This window comes from Ammospiza caudacuta, chromosome 6 (assembly GCF_027887145.1).
Source record: "Ammospiza caudacuta isolate bAmmCau1 chromosome 6, bAmmCau1.pri, whole genome shotgun sequence".
NCBI classification, from domain to species: Eukaryota; Metazoa; Chordata; class Aves; order Passeriformes; family Passerellidae; genus Ammospiza; species Ammospiza caudacuta.
This window is the reverse complement of record NC_080598.1, coordinates 7123221-7139893: the sequence shown is the minus strand read 5'-3', so window position 1 is coordinate 7139893 and position 16673 is coordinate 7123221. Positions and strand designations below refer to the sequence as shown.

At 42.1% G+C, this 16673-nt stretch overlaps 1 protein-coding gene across 1 annotated transcript in view; it reads right to left on the bottom strand.

The window, feature by feature from the left end:
- SPON1 (spondin 1) overlaps positions 1-16390 on the bottom strand; it is a 185558-nt gene extending 169168 nt beyond the window's left edge. The window contains exons 1-2 of the mRNA XM_058806493.1: positions 16067-16390; positions 9537-9643 (exon numbers count right to left, since the gene is read on the bottom strand). Coding sequence (XP_058662476.1) covers positions 9537-9643; positions 16067-16289 — 330 coding nt within the window. The 5' untranslated portion in view covers positions 16290-16390. The remainder of the gene's footprint in view (positions 1-9536; positions 9644-16066) is intronic.
- Between the last annotated feature and the right edge of the window lie 283 nt (positions 16391-16673).

Genomic DNA, 16673 nt, shown 5'->3' with positions numbered 1-16673 from the left:
GGTCATGAGAGAGAGAGACATCACAGCAAAGACAAAAATCAATTACAACTGCTCAGGGCAGCAGTGGAAGCTGAAACAACATCCTTGGCAAACACTGAGAGGTCACTCCCATCATTAGAAAGGGAAGAGTTGAGAAGGAGGACTCTCAGGGCTAGATCTGAGCAGTCTAGAATCATGGAAGCTAAAACTATTGTCACTTGAATAATGCAAAAGTGCCTTCTGGATTCAGGAAACAGCTCTCAAGACAACAGGCATAGCGCATAGCACTTTCAGTCTAGCAGCAATTAATTCAGCAGTGAGCTGCAGGGAGGACTGGCCATGAAGCCTGGAGGATGGATTTTGCCTACAGCAGCCATTCCTAAATGAGTCAGGTAGGTAAACTCCTGAATTTAAAACAGTCATTCTGCTTAGGAGTCACCAAAACCTCTCAACAGAGTGGAGGGGGAAAAAAAAAGGAAAAAAGAACAAAACCAAAACAAACCACACAACCCCCCCCCCCCCCCAAAAAAAAAAAAACCACCAAAGAAAAAATAATAAAAGAAGGACCACAATTTAAATTTATTTGAGAGACTTTCTACTGGCATCTGTGTACCCTCAGAAGTCCAGAGGACTGACAACAGGGTTTTCTTCTGTTATATTTTCTTATATATATATTTTATATATTTATACATATATTTATATTTTATATTTGTATTTTATACGTATTTATATTTTTAATTTTATATATATTTATATTTTATATGTATTTATATTTTTTTCATATATATGTATTTTCTTCTGTATAACCTGGAGAAACTGTCAAGTGGAGCCTCAGCCTTTAGCATCACTTTCATTCAACCTCCTCCCCTCTATCCCCACTGTCCCAATTCACATGGTGGGAAAAGAAAACACATCATGAGAAAAGACTCAGGCACAGGCACAATTCCATATGCCCATAGCCTGTCATTGCAGGCTGGAAGCTGACTTCTTACTTGGAGAGAAGGGCAGGAATAAAGCCATTTTCCCAGGAATGAGCCTTCCTTTTGAAGGCCTGTGCCATTCTGGGGGTAGCACAGGTGTCCAGCTCCACATTGCCAGGGTGAGGATTGCAGGCAGTGATGGCTCAGGCAGTGCAGGCAGCAGGGAGTGCCTGATAAATGCTCTCTAACCCGATGCAGAGTGGGAGTGCAAAGAACAAACTCCTGCTCTGAGTCCCACTGATTGGAAGTGACGTGCTGAAGGTCTCAGCAGAAAGGCAAACTACATCAGAGGGAATTCTTGGGGCATTTCAGGAGGGCACAGGAGCTGAGAGATAAGCGTGCTGATCTCTCTCAGCAGAGAAACAAACCAGAGGAACTGATGGCTGCCCTGGGTGAATTGTGGGTGACAAAAAGGGAAATCTAGGAGGGAAAGCATAATGGCAGCATTACAAATGAAGGAAGAGCTGCTGAATAGATGTTCCAGTGAACCTGGAGCCTACATACATCTGGAGTTATAACCCATGACAGCTGCCATATGGCACCTGTAAAGCATCTGACTGCTGCCAGAGGGGCTAAATATCTTCACTAAAATTTCACATGGCCCAGGTGCCACCATCTGAAGAAAGATTATCTGAGAGGGGAATAACAATGAGCTGGGCAGTTTACCTAGGCTGGAAATAAATGGATATTTGAAGTAAATCCCCTTAGAGTCACTGAGACAGATATGTGCACTTAAACACTGCCTGGGGAAGAACACACAGCTCTCGCTGATTGACACAACAGAGTTAGAGGGACCCAGGCTTGGTCTCAGGGTGAGACAATTGCAAATGCAAAACTGGCCTCTGGACTGCAAAAACCTGAAAAGAGAATCCTCTTCAGGCATCAAATAATCCCAAAATCCCAAACTCCCCGAGAGCCCCAGAGTGGGACTCTGAACACTGATGTGCCTGAGGAGCAGACTGGCATCTCCAAGGCAGAAGGGAACAGTGTAATTTCCTCTCTTGAGGATTAAGTGTCAATGCCAAATTCTAGGAAACAATTCTTTAATGAGTCTCTTCAGAAGCCTCTTAGAACCAGGAAGTCTTGCAGTTTAATGCCAGCCCAAAGAACAGAATAAATTAATAGATATTATTCTTGAACAGGGGATTTAATTAGACAATTCTGATATTTTACCATGACGTAATCTGGCTCTCATGCATTGGCAGTGTGAAAAAAAAGGGCAGAAGTTACACTTGAGATATTCCAGCTCTGATAAGCTTTGGGTCTGAAGAGGAGCCTGGAGTTTCAGCTCACCAATCTCAAAAAGCATGCTTCCTGTTTTTGGTTTTACTGTTTTTAGAGGGTTTCTTTCATTTGTGTTTTGGTTGGTATTTTTCCAAAACAGAACTTGAATCATCACAAATTAAATATTTGTTTAGCCATAACCTTTTCCAAAAAACATAAGCTCTTACTGAGACAATCATCATTTGAAGTCATTCTCAAGAAAAAGCATTTCCCCAGCAGACAAAAAAAACCCAATAATTTTTTTTTAAAAATAAGGAAAAGAGGACAAATTAGATTAGATTAAAGAAAGAGGACTAAATATTATGTGGCCAGAAGTTAGACGGTTTTTTCCACAGCCAAGCAGGAAGATAGGGAAAGGGCAAAGAAAAGTCAGAAGATAAACTAAAGCCAAATTAACTAAAAAAGTTGTTTCTTAAAATGATGATAGTGATGTAGCAAGAAAACCCCCAGAAAAGGCACTCTAACAAAGCTGAGATAAGCAAGTGGACATCAGAAGAATGAGCCCAGCCTAAGAGACTGAATCCCATTTTTGTTCAGCAGTGAACTAATTTACACTGCAAGTACAATTTCATATTTATTTCCTCTTTGTACCTGTGTTAGTAGTTCAAAGATCCACTTTCATAAAATACATAACAAAAGAGTATTCAGAAATTTCCTATATTTTCTGATTTTGGCTGTGAAATGTTATGGTTTGAATAATTTATTCTAAAAGACACAGCAGCTCAGTACACAATCAACAAGGTGTAACAAACCAGAGCTGCAAAACCTGGAAAACAATACCATGCAAAGATTTCTTTGTCCCATTCACAGCACAAGAAAAAACTTGAATAAAAATGTAAAGGAAGGAAGCAAAAACCTGCACAGTTGGGATCCAGTTTGGTTTTTCTCCAGCCTCATCAGTGGCAAATAATGACCATCAAAGCTGCTTCTGTTCTGCAAGTTCCATCACCTTTTACTGCCATAAAGCAAGGCATAACTATCTCACTTCCTGAGGTAATTTCTTAACCAAAATATTGCCTCTAAGTCGTTCAGGTTGAGGCTTTTCCAGTGTACCAGAGATATTTATATTTAATTTCACTCAAAGTGTTCACATTTTCCAGTCAGTGCTAAAACTGGCAGTGGCAAGATACTTTTTTGGGGATTTTTATTTTTAAGCTCATTTTTAATCCCTGAATATTAAAAATACAGAATCTGGATTTCGGGAAAAAATGTGTGAAAGTGTTCATCAAGGTTAAACAAATCCACCCTACTAGAAAGGTGAACTGGAGTTTGGTTTTCCATCGTAATATATAGGGTGGTTTATGCCTAGAATAATATTTGCAGTGATCCTTGTAGAAAGAAAATTTGGGAATACTCTTGTAAATGCAAAAGAACAAGAGATTTAAATTTTACAGACTCAGAGTTCATGTCTACCTGCTTAGTCTACAAATCCTATACCTGGCATATTCCATTTAAAACACTCCTGTAATTATAGCTTTGGATCATTACCTCCACATGCTTTTAGGCACTCAGATGACAGACTCTGTCTCAGTGATGAGATGCTGGGACAGGGAATGTGGGGAATGCAAACATGAGCAAAATACTTGGAAGTTCTGGGCTTATTAAAGAAAACTACATCAATTCATGCACCTCAGAAAAAGCTATTTACAAAGCAGCCTGATGAGCTTAAATTGGGATACAAGCTTTAAAAACTCAAACATAACAAGCCTAAAAGAAAATCAAGATAACCCAAGTATACCTGAATTTTTATTATTACAGGCTTAAAAAATAATTGCAGTCATTAATTCTCTTAAAAACCATAAAACAACCTTTGCTTATAAATACCAGAATAAATAATTTGAAATGGCTGAAAGCCTTTTAAGACTGCTTCTTCCAAAATGCACTGCATCAAGAAGATGTAAGATCCCTATAAAATGCTGCAACAGAGCATTAGAGGAGCAGTTTTTCCAAGAGATTGTAAAAATACCCTTTCATCTAAATGCCTTGCTGAGCACATCAGTCAAATAAACAGCATCAAAAGAATGGGATGACCAAAAACAAAGGATGTGTCTGGGCTCTTGGTGCAGGGACCAAAGATAAAGGATCCCTTTCTCACCTTATTTATCTGACTACTCAGGTTTTCCTTAAATGTTTTCTTCTTCAGGACAGCCTCAAGCTTTTATAAATGCCACATCTTTAGTGAAACCTTCATTCTGGCTGCTGCTGTGCCTGCTCACTTTCTTACATTGATTTTTTAAATTCAGCCAACTAAACTAAGAATTTTTCTGGTTCACTCTAGAGCAAAAAAATATAGGCAAAAAGACACCTCCAGGGGAACTACTGTGCTGAAGTATACAAATCTAACAAGTGATTATGCCAAAGGACTACAAGGAATTGCTTAATTTTGAGTCTTTGTGATTCAGCTTATCATTGTACATGATAGAAACAGAACATGTTTGCATACCATTTCATATATATAGAATTATTTATATATGTATATATATAATATATATCTATATTATTTATATATAATTGTATACAAATTTATATAATTAAATAATTATATAAAAATTATATATTTATATATAAATTATATGTTATATTATATATAAATATATATTTATATATAATTGTATATATTTATATCATTTATATATTTATATAAAAATAATTATATAATTATTTATATTATTTTATATATTTTATAGTCTTATATTATTTAATTACTATTTATAATTAATATCTTAATTTAGAAAAACATTTTCTATTTTTTTTTTTAATTTAGTGTTTAATTATCAGCTATGTTCACACATGTACCCTCTTTTGGAGGAATGAATGGCATCCTGAAGGACATGACTGCAGTTCATAATTTCCTTGATAAATAGGATGAAGCTCTACATTAAAAAAAAAAGAATAAAAAACCACAGACTGAGAAAATCCTTCCTGAACACCAGGGACTCCAAAGCAAAGCTGGAACGAGATAGCCTACAATGAAAATATGAATATTTGAATAATGAACTGGTAGAGTGTGTTTGGAATATGAGGGGGGAATAAAGGAAACTTCAGACTACCTTTCTCATAATGTGTCAAGAAAATTCTTAATTCAGGAAGACAATTTCATAACAGAGCAATTTAACCACGATTAATGAAGACTCAGTTTGGATGTTAGTAAAAGATCTACAAGGTTCTCCTTAAACTTCCTATTAAATACAATAGATTGAAGCGTTTAGACTTGGAGAGATGAATTTGTTTTTCTTTTGGAACACTTCAGAACGGATTGACAAAACATCCACCAAAAATTTCCTTGGAATATTTATCCTTCCTCAGAGAACAAGGAAGACAGATGAGATGAGGTTCAGCGCTGCATTTCTGATATTGTACATTATTTATCAGACCGAATCTATCACCCTGCATGCATATGTTGATTCAAATGGCCTGTACAGACACTCTTCTGCAGTCAGCCAGTGGTGAGTGCTGCCCTGGGGTTTCATTTGCCTTCCAAACGGTTTGCAGACTGTTGCTAAACATTACAAAAGAGAGGGATCAGCAGTCTGCATGACAAGAGCTGGGAATGGTTTGCGTAAAGAGGCCAATGGGACAGATACCCAAAGCTTTCAGAGGGCCTCACTGAGCTGTGCAATTACTGCTGGCATAAGGAAGAGCCCTATTCTATACCCCCAGATTTCTGTGGCTGAATTTGGCATCTTGGATTCCCTAGCCATATTTAATTTAGCTATTTAGCACGTGTTTCTGGGAGACAAAGTGATTTATTTTAAGGCTGGATTGTGTCTCGTGTGCACTACAAGGACAAAAACCACCAAGGAATTGCATTGAGTAAACAAACAGTAAAATCAGATTTTAAAGTCTCATTTTTCTCAGAGGAGAACAGATTTAGGATGGTGGAGTCCACACCAAACATCTGTAAAGGTCTCAAGTACAGGGGTAACCGGTAAGTGTACAGAAAAAAACACCTGTCCAACCAGGAATTTTAAGAGCTGTGCTATTTTCAGGATCACAACCCTGCAGCCTGATGATTAATGAAGACTGACTGTACCTGGTGACCTGCAGAGTGACACAGGAGCAATGAGCCATGAGGAGCTCACAGCAGCTGCTCACAAATGGGCTGCAGCACTGCCCCTGCTCCAGCCGTACTGGGACCCTGGGAACAGTGTAATTCTAAATTCTGGGTGTGCCACATCCACCTCAAAAACTCCACGACAGCCCTTCTTTACCAGCACATGCTCTTTCGCAGATCTTTGAGGCACTGCCCTCCCTGCTGCCCTGTCTGACACCAGGGGTTTGGTCCTGAGCAAGGCTTTCTCCAGGAAACCTGCTGTAATTCACAGTTTGAGGCATGTAAATCAAGTGTCTGACGGCTCTAAGTCATGGAAAGAGAGTCTTACTTGGTCAGCTCCCATTTCATGCCATTCTGTGGTCACACCAGGAAGTGTTCTGATGTCAGCGTATCGGCAGAATTTTGCCTGACGGGCGGCAAGAATGATGAGCAGGATTCCATTGTATCAGAGGGCTAATTAATTGCTTTATTATACTATATTATTCTATATTACACTACATCTAAACTGAACAACTGAACAAGAACTAGACTGAACAAAATCTCATTACTGTTTCCTGACTGACCTCCAGGACACAGCTTGATGAAATTGGTCAAGAAAACAAAACACTCACACCAGAATCCAATCACCAAATCCCTTCAGGTAAACAACCTTCCACAATGCACTCCACTTGTGCACAAAAACAGGAGCAGCAAAGGAGATAAGGATTGTTTGGATCATTCTTTTCTCTGCTTCTCCAGGAAAAAACCTGAGAGAGAGAATTGTCTCTCTCTGCTCAGAGAATGTGAATCTCACACCAGTGAAGCACTTTCTTCAAGCAGTGCTCTCTTTTGACCAGGCTCTGAGCAGTGGATGTGTCTCCTCATGGAGGCAGAGGTGCAGTCCAGAAGCAGCATTCAGTCTCATGCCACTGTTAAGAAATTTTCCCTGAGTTCTGCTGCACCGTGTGAGCTGTTGGATGGCATATGCTCCATCTGAACAGAGGGAAAACAGAGCTGCAAGTGGCACCCACGTTACTGTACACACACAGCTTTTCCTTACTCTGCACAGCTGTTCAGCCACCCTTGGCATCCCCACTTTCTAATAAAAACACAGCACAAACACTTGAAACAAACATCTTTTTTCTCCTGGTTGCTACCACCCAGCCATGGTACAAGGGACGTCTGTATTTACCACTGCAAGCATTCTTTGAATTCTTAAATGAGAATCTTACATCTGTATCCACAGAGGCAGAACAGGCAGACACCATCTGAATAAACTTCAGGGAGTTGTGCTAACGTGGGATGAGCATGGCGTTTAAACCAAAGATGTACAAATTTACTTATGGAGAACCTTTGACACTCCCCCCTGCCCATAAGAACACTGAGTTCAGATTGTTTAATTAAGTGCATTGTATGGGTTGCAATCTTCCCTCAACTGAGATCCACTGGGATTTTTTTAATCCATCTATAGACAATTTCCATTTGCTTCCCACTCTGCTAACTTCAAAATGCCTCTGTACTTCACCAAAGCTTAGTGAGTTTCTCAATATGAATTAGAAATAAAGACAAAACTCAGGCCAAATTTTTCCCATTAGCCACAGAGATAATAACAACTGAAATGAAGAAATTAATGGTGACAAGCTTCTTTTAAAATAGATGAAACATCACTATTTCTGTTTCTTAGCAATAGCTGATCCTTCAATACCAGATTGTTCTTTAGAAATCCAACCTTATCAAAAGTACATATTAAAAAGATTTCTCCCAAATAGGAATTTGTTTCATTTTAAGGAAGATGGAGTTATTCCAACCTCAAAGAAGGTCTCACTTATCTAGATATTCTTACTAAATATATGAAAACCAGACAGAATCCTCTAAGCAAACTCAGCATTGAAGAAAATTGGGCAATTACTTGAGTTTGCACATCAGATTTGCTACATACAAAAGTCTAGAAGAAATTTAGGAAAATATGTTCATTTCTGGCTCCTTGCAGATGACCAAAATTGAAACTTGAGTATTGCCCTTGCAAACCTTGAAACCCAAGGCAAGTGAAATCTTCGCCTAGAAATCACTATCAAAATTATTATCATTATTATTACTCATACTGTAAATTGTAATCAATGCAATTCAACAACATTTATAAGCCTGGAAAGTCAAACAGCAAACAATACCTCGTGTGAGAGCCAAACCTACTTCCATAATTTCTACCTTCTTTCATAAACATTATATATACTCCCATTTTCCAGAATTCCCTGCATGGAGTGGCTGAAAATACCAATTTATGAATCATCCCTCTGGATTCTAATCCTTTTAATAACAAACATTTCATCCCACTGAATGTGTTCATTAAGTAAAGTACTACTGAGCATAAATAAAACAGCAGAATCTAATTTATGAATGATAAAACAGTCATTACAGCCATGGTAAACACTTCTCAGAGTCCTGTTCTACATCTCAGTGGACAAAAATATCAAGGCAGAGAAACACAAAGGCCAAAATATGAATAGACCACTCGTGATATTCACTTTGGATAAAAGGTCAGGTGTCCTAGGCTCTAGTTCAAATAACTGATGCTCATTTTTAGCCGTAGGAAAGAGGGGAGGAAAGCTGCAGTCCAGGTACAGGAGCCTTGACTCCTTGAACACACATTGTGCCATTGTCATATTTTCTGGAAAAATCCCTTCACCAGGATTTCTTCTCCTGGGAAGCCGAGAAGTCTCAGGGGAAAAAATGAAAACAGTAATTATCTCATTTGCTTCTCCTGCGTTTTACTGCTTTGGAATGTGGTTGGAGATTGTTTATCCAAAACAGAGGTTCAGGTTTCATTGGTTCCATGTGAATTGTTTTAACTTAATGACCAATCACCATCCAGCCGTGTCAGGGCTCTTGAGAGAATCAAGGATTTTTTATTATTATCATCTTTTAGCCTTCTGTCTGTATCCTTTCTCTATTCTTTAGTATAGGAATAGAATAGAATAGAATAGAATAGAATAGAATAGAATAGAATAGAATAGAATAGAATAGAATAGCCTTCTAAGAACATGGATTCAGATTCATCATTTCCTTCCTGCCACGGGGGACCCCAAAAATGCCGCACGCATGGAATTATAAAACGTGCTGCACTGTCCTCATGTCAACACCCACAAACATTTATGCTTACCAAAACACATTCTGCACTCTGCTGTGCCCATAAAACCTCCCTTGGAGCCAGGCAAACAGTAAGGAAGATTCCCAGGGGTGTAGGTCAGGGAAAGTTCTCTCACCTGGAATGATCCCGCATGGTCTTCCTCTTTGTCTCCTTCTTTCCCTTCCTTGAGGGCGATCAAGGTGAAGCCTCGGAAGTAGGCGGGAGTGGCAGCAGACAGCGTCACTGGGGTGTGATGAGCAGGGAAACAACAAAAACAAGCCGTCAGCTATGAAATCAGCCACCTGCACATCGTTTCACAGCTTGAAAGGTGTGTGCTCTGCGTTGGCATCAGCCAAAGTTAGAGCACTGACAACAGGGAGCCAAGCCAGACAGAATACAAAATGTTCAGTCCAAGTTTCCACATCAACTGAGAAACACTGGCATGAAATAACTCAGCTCTTTTCTCTTTCCCTCCACTTTTTTTTTAAACCAGATTGATAATCTGCTCTGATCTACAGAAGGGTTGTTTTGGTGGTGGGGATACACGTACATGGGGTTTTTCTACTTTGGGTTTTTTTCTTTGTGATGGTTTTTTTGTTTGTTTTGGGGGTGTGAGGGGAAGTTAGATGTAAAGGAGCATCCCTAAACATTTGATTTCGTGCTTTTTGTCCAGTTCTGAGCCCAGACCAAGTACTTTAGTGCACAGAAAGTCTCTCTGTCTGTAATGCCAGATGACCGCATTGCCTGCTCCAGCTCAGCTACACTCAACACAACACCCCAGCTTCTGAAAATGGGGGAATCTCAAAATGCCCTTCCTCTGCTTCATCCTCAGGGCAAAACAGGCCACAAAATAAAACTCCTGGCTGAAGCTGACCCCCAAAGGTTGTGCTGCCAGCCCCGATTGCCAAAGCAATCCCAGAGAGCAGCAAACACCCTCCTCCTCCACACACCTGTCCTGGGCAGGAAGGCAGCCCTGGATCCACCAGCAGAGCACAGGGAATGTGGGGCTGACTAATCTGATTTCACCGTGCCCAGCAGCAGGATTAAATCCCTGATTGGATGCCAGTTCAAGACAGCTTTGTGTGTTCTGTCTGCTCACTATCAGCAGCACCCAAGCAACACCTGAGTTCACAGAATTCCGGGATATTCTGGGCTGGAAGGCACCAACAAGGATCTCCAAACCCAGCTCTGAAGGGAACGGCTCCTACAGGGATTGAAGGCACATTTTTAGCACCAGGCTCCAACCAGCTGAGATAATCTCAGAGTCCTCAGCTGAGGCTCTTTTGAGCACTATAAGAAAGAGAGAATGAGGCAGAATTTTGAGACAGAACTTTTGAAATTACCAAACTCTCTTCAACAATTTATAAGCAATCCTTTCCTGAAACAGGGGTAAATTTTAGGGGGAAAAAAAGTTATTTTAGAATTAAACTAAAAGAGACAGAAAATTGAACTCTTAATGTTGTAAGCAGCTTTTACTTTAAGCATAAATTGCAGAGTCACTCATGGTACTTTATTGTCACACTCTCCAACCCTGACAGGCACAATAAAAACTGAAGACCATCCACAGTTTTCAGAGCAAATTACAACTACCAGGGCTGCTCCATAGAAGAGTATCCACAAGAGACTCTCTCTCACACAATTAGGCTGCAAGGGGTTGAATCACACTGCTAAAAATTACAGATTGCTCTTAAAAGATATGGATTTCAAAATATGCCCCAGAGTTCATTTGGAACATATGGAGAGCTCTTTGATCCAGAAATTCAGTAGCAGGAAAATATAAAATAGGCTAATTGAAAATATATAGCATTATTCAGCAGTATTTGCATCTAAAACTCATGGTTTCTGTACAAATATCTAACTTTTCTGACTATATGTGAAAAAAGAAAGGATTGGAGAGATTGATTTCAATTTTTAAACTTTTTTATAAGCGCCATTTCTTTGACCTATAAACCTGCAAACACCTGTACAAATCTGGGGTAGTGATGGGCAGAATAGGAAGTCCCCCAACTCTCCAGATTTTCATTCCACGGAACCTTATGATGAGCTGAAATGTCATGGTTTTAGGGGAGAAAGAAGATTTCACATATTTTATTCCAAAATGGGATAGCAGCATAATGTCATTAAAATTTCTGCTTACTTTACGAAGTATTGCTCCAATCCATTAATTCATTTCCTGCCCAATAATTAGCATGATTAGTCCACTTTTGCAAACTTCTGCGGCTCTGGCTAAATGAAAACCCACAGGCAGCCTCTGAGCTGCAATAACCGAGAGCAGCACACTGCTGAACTCAACAGAGATGAACACATTACTGCTGCTTGAGCAGTGATTCTTAGAAATTAAACTGCCATAAAGGCCTTTTACATGCAACAAATTTTTCCATATCATATGCAATTAAAGACTCTGAGTCACTGTGAGTTAAAGGTTACACCAGAAACACTCAAATATGTGTGCAAGCAAGCAGAGAATCCAGCTGCGAGTTGACTCAACAAGTTTTCATTTTCCTCACCAAGTCACAAACAGCTTTCCAAATTCTAAACACCTACCTATAAAACAGAGAGAAGACCTGAAACGCTACAGAAACATCAGAAAGGAAGGCGATTCCAAAGCCTGACTCATAGTTTTTGAATGCCTGGGGTGAGCAGTGCCCCCGCTGCGGTTTGCAGTGATTTTAACCCCGGATAAATGGGAGGGAAGGATGCGCCCACCCCCAGCCTGCGCTGCTCACTCAGCAGCCTCATCCAGGCAGCTGGGCTCGGGAACTCACCCAGCCCCAAGCCAAACAAACCAAATCCAGCTCCAAACCCCAACAATCCCAGCCCAGCCCCGGGGTTCAGGCGGGTCCGTCCGTGCGCGGCTGCTCCGGTGCGCGGTGCGGCGCACGGATGGAGCGGGAGCGCACGGAGCGGAGTGGTCCTGGGGATTCAGGGTCTGTGCTTTGGGATCTGCACCTTCGGGGTGTGTGCTTTGGGATCTGCACCTTCGGGGATGTGTGCTTTGGGATTTACACCTTCAGGGTGTGTGCTTTGCTAGGCCAGAACGCCGGGGAACACCTGGGCTGGGAAGGGTTCCGTCGGTGCTCGGAACCAGGTGCGCTCAGGCGGCACCAGAGCACACGGGGATTTATCCACAAATCCGGAGCTGTTCTGGAGTCTCTGCCCCTGCACTGGGGGTTCCTGCACGGGCAGCACTGGGAAGCTGTCAGAGCACATCTGTTTTTCACAAGGGAGCGGCTCTTTGTTGCATAAGAGCCGAGAGTTCTTGGGCTGAACTCCGGCGTTTTGAGCAGCAGCTGTGTCCTGCGCACACCGCCTTCACACTAATTAACTTTCACTGAACGATAGGAACTTCCTGCATGCATCGGAGTTAAGGATTTCACTTTAAAGGGAAGAGTACAAATCAGCAGTTACTTTTGTCTGCTTCCATCCCTCTGGCAAGTCTCTAATTACTTTACAAGTTGCACTTTGGCACACGCCTTCAACAAGCTCCTCTTTCCCCAGCGTCCCAAGCTGAAGGTGGGGTGATCAAAGCGCTTGCTCCTTTGGTTTCAGACAGGAAATCTGATTATTCTCATCCTACACATCCTGTGTTGTACACTGCACAAGTACCAACAGCAACGTGTTCCAAATTTCACCTGTATTTTGTGAAACGTGGGAATGGCTAATGAAGCTACAGAATGAGTGCTTGCTTGCAAAGTGTTTGCAAGAAGAAAGAAATGGAAAGAACAAGACTCAACTCAACATTGTTTAGAAGAGAAGTCCCCAAACCAATGCAATGGAGCAAAACATCTTAAGTGATCCCTTCCTCAAAAACTGAGAAAGTGAACTGACCTACAAGTGGAAATTCCATTAAAACCAGAAACAGCATGCACACAGAAGGTATATGTAAGGGTTATAACAATTCTAGATCTCCTTTTCTTCTTCAGAATAATCACTTCATGATATCATAGCAGAAAGTAGGTCTACTGCATGTTAGCATGTGAAATGGGCACACTACTGCCTTTTCATAGGAGCAAGTTTATTTACATTTCAATAGCACAAAACTCATCTCATTTTTTCATGGAAATCCCATGCAATCATTAATCTAAGTCTACAATCAATAAAGCCAGGACTGAGTGTTTTCAAGGATCGTTACCCTGCACCACCATCCAGATTCAGGCTCATCTGTGCCTCTGATGGAGCAGCTCCATCCAGGTGGAAGGTGGCCAGCAGGGAGGAGAGGACCTCGACCCTGGGATGGTGTGCCCACAAACCTGGTCCTGCAGGGAGACATTTTTAATGGTCTGGCAGGAGAACGTGCCCTTATTCAGTGCTGACAGGCAGAAGAGGAGAATGCCCACCCAGAGAAGCCACTCAGTGCCCAGGGCTGCTGTTTTCTACCACAGCTCCAGAGGTGGAAAACCGAGGCTTCACAGCTCCCCCTCAGAGCAAACAGATTCTGATTGATCTAAAGGTGAATAACTGCAGGGGAGCCATAAAAACTCCCTCAAACAGTGTGGAATCCTGATTCCCACACTGCAAGTGCACTGAGATATTTCCTCCTTGAGAGCCTCAAGTGTCACATCCACTGATGGCATGAAGATCAGTGGGTGTCCCTACACTGAGGCTTTTGTGGAGCGCACTTGCACGCACAGGTTATTCCTGGGTTATCCACCTTGAAAATACCAGTTTGTTCCAAGAGCCCACTAAGGAATGTGCCAAGGATCCAGATGCATCCATTCAGGCAGAGGCCATGGAAACAGGAATATCTGGCTCCAGTGCTAAGGAGGTTGTGCAAGTCATCTGCTATGTTGCATTTAGAGTAATTTGCAGATGAATAAATACAAACAAACAAAACCCCACAGACCTTTCATGATGTCTCATTTTTTTAATCATTAGTTGGATTTTCCATCCTCTGCATAAAATAGTAATAAAGTTCCAGTTAGACTGTAGAAATGGCTTTGAAAGCAAGCTCTCAAAACTTTCTGTATATTGCCAGTTTTAACTAGTGCTATGTTACAATAACATTTATTTTTTGTTCTTCCAAGAATAATTTATTTGTGTCCTTAAAGAATAATCTACACACCCCAAAGTGCCACCTGAGTACTTCAGTCCTAAGGATCAGAAATGCAGGCACATATTCTGTGCTACATTTTAACTTTTTTACTATTAGCTGTAATTTTCTCACTTCCAAGCAGCTATAATAGCCTAATGTGATTTTATTAATTGACTTCCTAATGCCAAGACCTAATATCTCCAGAAAATTAGTTCTGCTAATTCATCTGGGAGTTTCTCCCTACATTTCTATGCAAAAGAAACTTCTTTGGTAGATGACTGAAAATGTCCAGTAACACTTTCACAGAAGAGAATTCCAAAATTTTTAAAGAACGTTCGCCTTTGTCACTATCAAAAAACTTAGCACATCTTTATCCTGCTTAGTAGGTGTACCAAGCTGACAGACCACATGAAATCTTCTAGACTCCAGGTACTGATCCCAATGTTTGGAACAGCTATCCAGCTTGTGGGAAATGTGCATTTCCTCACATCGCGTCAAAATAAAACAGTTTTGGGGGGAAAAAATCAAATCAGTAGCACGCAAAGTTACAGAGTGGTGCTCAAAACAGGTGAACCACTGCTGCAGACACATTTCCCAGCCTTCGAATGATTATGCTACATGCACACTTTTTTCTCCCTCTATATATACGGAGATTCACATGTTTATGCAATGCAAAAATGTTGCTTTTTACCCTGGATCTAAGAAACACTTTGAAGGAGCTCCCAATATCTTTTTTCCTAAAACTGTGTTAGTTATGGTACCTAAAAATTCTCTTTAAAGTGAACTCTCCAAGTTCTCTTTAAAGTGCTTTTAGAATACAAGATTAACAGTACGTTCCAAGCAGGTTTATTTCTGAAGGCATTATAGAGTGAGGCAGGAAAAGTGACCAAAACCTGTCTTTGCCTGTTAATTAGTAAAATACACCCAAATGTGCTTTGGAAGTTCATTCCAAGGACTGTGTGTGACATGCTCAGGGAAGAACGAATGCCTCCCTCCATCTCTTATTTACAGTGGTCGATAGCACTGTCTCTGCCTCTTTCCTGTTTGAACCATCTGTTCATTTGCCCAGAAAAAAAAAAAAATAAATAAAAGAAATGGGGTGGGATAAACGTAAGTGGAAAATGTGGGAAGTTGGCAGCGTGCTGCATCATGTTTGCCCATATGCTAACTCATTATGTTAACATTCATATTTCAGGGCAGGAACGGTGAGCTCCGAGCTTCCTCTCCTCCCTGCTGAATGCCAAAGCTTCTCCCGTGCCCTGGGTTATATTTAAAGGGATGTAAGGAATCCCACGGGAGCGGGTAAACGGGGGAAGAGCGAGCGCGCTTTGCAGCGCTGCAACTTGCGATTCTTGTGCGAGCGCTGAGCCTGTGCAGAGGGCTCGTAAAAGAAGGGAAATTCCTCTTAATGAGGAGGAGTGCTTGGGAGTAAAGTGATCCACCGAAACCCAACTCCTCTCGCTCGCCATGGAAGCAGCATCCCCAATAAAGTAACGCGTGGGGCGCATCGCCCTGCCTTAACCCGCACACGCCAAGAGGGGTGCGGGGATGGCAGGCAGAGCCACGCCACGGCTCCACAGCCCCTCATCCTCACCATTCTCGTCGGCAAGGGATGCGGAGGATGCACAACTTACCCCGGTAACTGTTCCCAGGCTTGTAAAATTCCGGATCGCCCTCCACCCTGAGGCTGAATTCATTGTACCCTTCCCTCCGGGTGCCTTGCGCTCGCAGGATCCGGCTGCAATATCCCTCGGATTTGGCGGCTTTCTCCAGGGTTTCGTCGGGAAAACCCTTGGCCACCAAGGGGAAAGTGAGCGCCAGGAGCCGCAGGGCCAGCGGCTGCAGATGCGCTCCCATCCTCGGCGCTCCGCACAACTTTTTGGGCGCACGGCAGGGCCGGGCAGGGCCGGGCAGGGCTGGGCAGGGCTGGGTAGCTCGGGCCGAGCGCTCCGGGCAGCCCCGGCCCCGGTGTGAGGCTGCCGGCTCGGCACGGCACGGCTCGGCACGGCTGGGCTGGCTCTGCCGGCGGAGGGAGGGGAAAAGCAGCGAGGGGGCAGAGAGGGAGGGAACGGAGAGAGGAGAGGAGGGGAGGAGGGAGAGAGGGAGGGAGGGAGAGAGGGAGGGAAGTGTGATCTTGCCCAGAGCCCGGAGTGAAGTGCTGGTTTGTTTCAGCGGCTCGGCCGTGTTTGAATTCACAGGGTTCGCTGGCAGAGGGGCAGGGGACGCTGCTGAGCCCTCAGC